This window comes from Contarinia nasturtii, unplaced genomic scaffold, assembly GCF_009176525.2.
Source record: "Contarinia nasturtii isolate CC-2019 unplaced genomic scaffold, AAFC_CNas_1.1 Cnas_scaffold_4855, whole genome shotgun sequence".
NCBI classification, from domain to species: domain Eukaryota; kingdom Metazoa; phylum Arthropoda; class Insecta; order Diptera; family Cecidomyiidae; genus Contarinia; species Contarinia nasturtii.
This window is the reverse complement of record NW_022202136.1, coordinates 1-2,499: the sequence shown is the minus strand read 5'-3', so window position 1 is coordinate 2,499 and position 2,499 is coordinate 1. Positions and strand designations below refer to the sequence as shown.

Below are 2,499 nucleotides of genomic sequence, written 5' to 3'. Positions count from 1 at the left end.
TTTGATCGATGGATGGTCTGTGTCAATAGTTACATATGGTTTTATAAAATTAATACGTTCAAAATGATGAGATATGACTGGAATTTTGAATGTACATACACACCAAACTATTAAATGAATTGCTTGAATTATTATTATTATTAATGTCATTTTTATTGTAATTTAAACGAATAAATATTTAACCCTCTAATGCATTAATTTTTTTTTCGACATGAGAACTATTTTTCTATGATTATTTTGGTTTAAAATTCCTTAAAAAAATAATCGAAATTAAAAAAATTGCGATTTCTGTCACACACATTGTGTCACATATTCAAATGTTGACATTTTTGAGAGTCACAAATTGGTCACTAAAAGATGACACCATTAATCACTAAAATTCTGCATCATTATATTTTTATTTTTTGCTTTTATTCAAAATTTCGCTAAGAGACTTTTTGGCCAATTGGCCTAAATAGAAAAATGGCCGAAGGTCTATTCCATGGGCCGAAATAATGTTGTCACAAATTATCACAAATTAGTCACTAAATCCCTAAAAAGGTTTCAAGGCAATCGCAAAAATTTGCCAGGCTGGATAGGGGGATCCTACATTTGTGTTTATAATTAAACAACCGCTTTATTTTCACTTGTCAAATGACCGGCAAATGAAAGCCTGAACCCTGCTGAATATACTTTCATTCATAAATAGAATCATTTGTTTCAAATTATATATTTTAGACAATAATTCATACACTCTGCCTAAAGGTAGGGCTATGGACTAGAGTGTTAACTTAAATTTTTCTGAAAAAATGGAGCGGGTTGACCACAACTCAATGTGAAGAATGCCTTCACTTTGTTATGAGCGAAAATTGTGAACGCAATGATTGTGAACGATGCTTAAGAGCTTTTCTTTTCCAGAGAAGAAAAAAATCAGCTATAAATAAAAAAAAAATTGTTTATAGAAACAAATATTAATTCTGTGATCAAAGCAAAGAAAGAGATTTTACAAGTTAAAAAAAATATTATATCGCATATATGTGTTTTCAAAAGTAAAACGACAATTCACCACACCTAAAAAAGTAGTTTAGTTCACCACCATTTGTCGTTCAATATGTATTACCTGCTTTGAGGCATTTTCAAATGCATTAGAAGGTTCAAATTCCAAATTTCATACACGAAAAACGTAGCCATATTCAGTGTTTGTGAGTTTGTTCAAAAATTGTTGTATTCCGACTTTCATTTGCACGGGAGCATCGAGTTTTGTGTCTTTCTTTCATCATTTTTCTGAAGATATTTTTAATAAATTAAATTCAGTAACTGATTTTCTTTACCCACTTATAAGGTCAAATATATTTGACAGTGTAATAATTTTGGCATTTTCTCTACACGTAGAGCATCAATTCTCAACTTACGAGAAAAGAATTCTTTGAATAAGTGGTATGTTTGTGCCATTTTGCTATGGCTGTTTAAGTTATATTTTGAAAATAATATTTCCTAATTAACTTTTTACAGGAAAATTTCGTAATCGATAGAAACAGTGAAGAACAAGAGAAAGGATGAAATTCGTTGATATGGATGTTGATTGTATTGAGAGCTGCTTGGAGCACTTATCATTCGATGAACTGTTGAGTGCGGCTGCTTCCAACAAACGAATTAATCAGGCGGCCAAGTTTATTTATTCTCGAAAATTTAGTTCAAAAAAAATTTCGTTCAGTGTAAATAAAGGATTTGAAGCACAACTAGTTAATCGGATTGTGTATTTTGGTGACGATTCATTAGAAGACCATTCATTCAGAGACTTGAAATCAAGTTTAAAATTTTTGAGGTGTTTCGGTCAACTTCTAACTAATATAGAAATTCTATTTCAAAATGACATGCAAAATGATATGTTTATGTTTGGTGACTTTCCCGATGGGAGAAATGCACCGAATAAATTTATATGGACTCAACATGTAATTGAGTATGTAAATGAATATTGCGCCGAATCTTTACTTGATGTTCATTTTTATGGGATTCGAGATTTACCAAATTATCTAAAAAAGCCATTCAGCAGAGTCAAAAACATCACATTGGAAAATTGTTATTTTTCTGATTTGGTTGAAAACAATTGGTTAAATGACCGTTTTCCAAGAATGCAAGAACTTCATTTGAACCTTACTTATTCGAATGATGTTGGTTCATTTAAATTTATTGAGAATTGTTTTGGATTTTTGGAGCATTTGAACATTTCTATGCAAGTATTTTATTGCACGGACGATCATTATAGAATTGTTGAGCCAGGAATTAATTCATTCAGAAGAAATATTTTGGCGCTCTTTCATTTAAATCCACAATTAAAGCATTTGGAAATTTTTGCAGCGGACTTTTTCTATAAAAAATGTCCTTTTATTGGCGCAAATGATCTTCAAAGCGTGAACAAGAGTCTTCAAAATCTCGAGAGTTTAAAACTCAATATACATTACCAATTCAATTCTGGATTTAATGGTGATTTTATCCACTTTAAGAATCTAAAAAGCCTTA

The 2,499-nt window shown here is 30.5% G+C and overlaps 1 protein-coding gene across 1 annotated transcript; it reads left to right on the top strand.

The window, feature by feature from the left end:
• Positions 1 to 347: 347 nt before the first annotated feature.
• On the top strand, positions 348 to 2,493 carry LOC116351205 (the record flags this gene model as incomplete). The annotated part of the gene is made up of 2 exons (XM_031783286.1): positions 348 to 1,416; positions 1,492 to 2,493. A coding segment is annotated over exon 2 (958 nt), but the record flags the coding sequence as incomplete, so codon positions are not given.
• Positions 2,494 to 2,499: the final 6 nt, after the last annotated feature.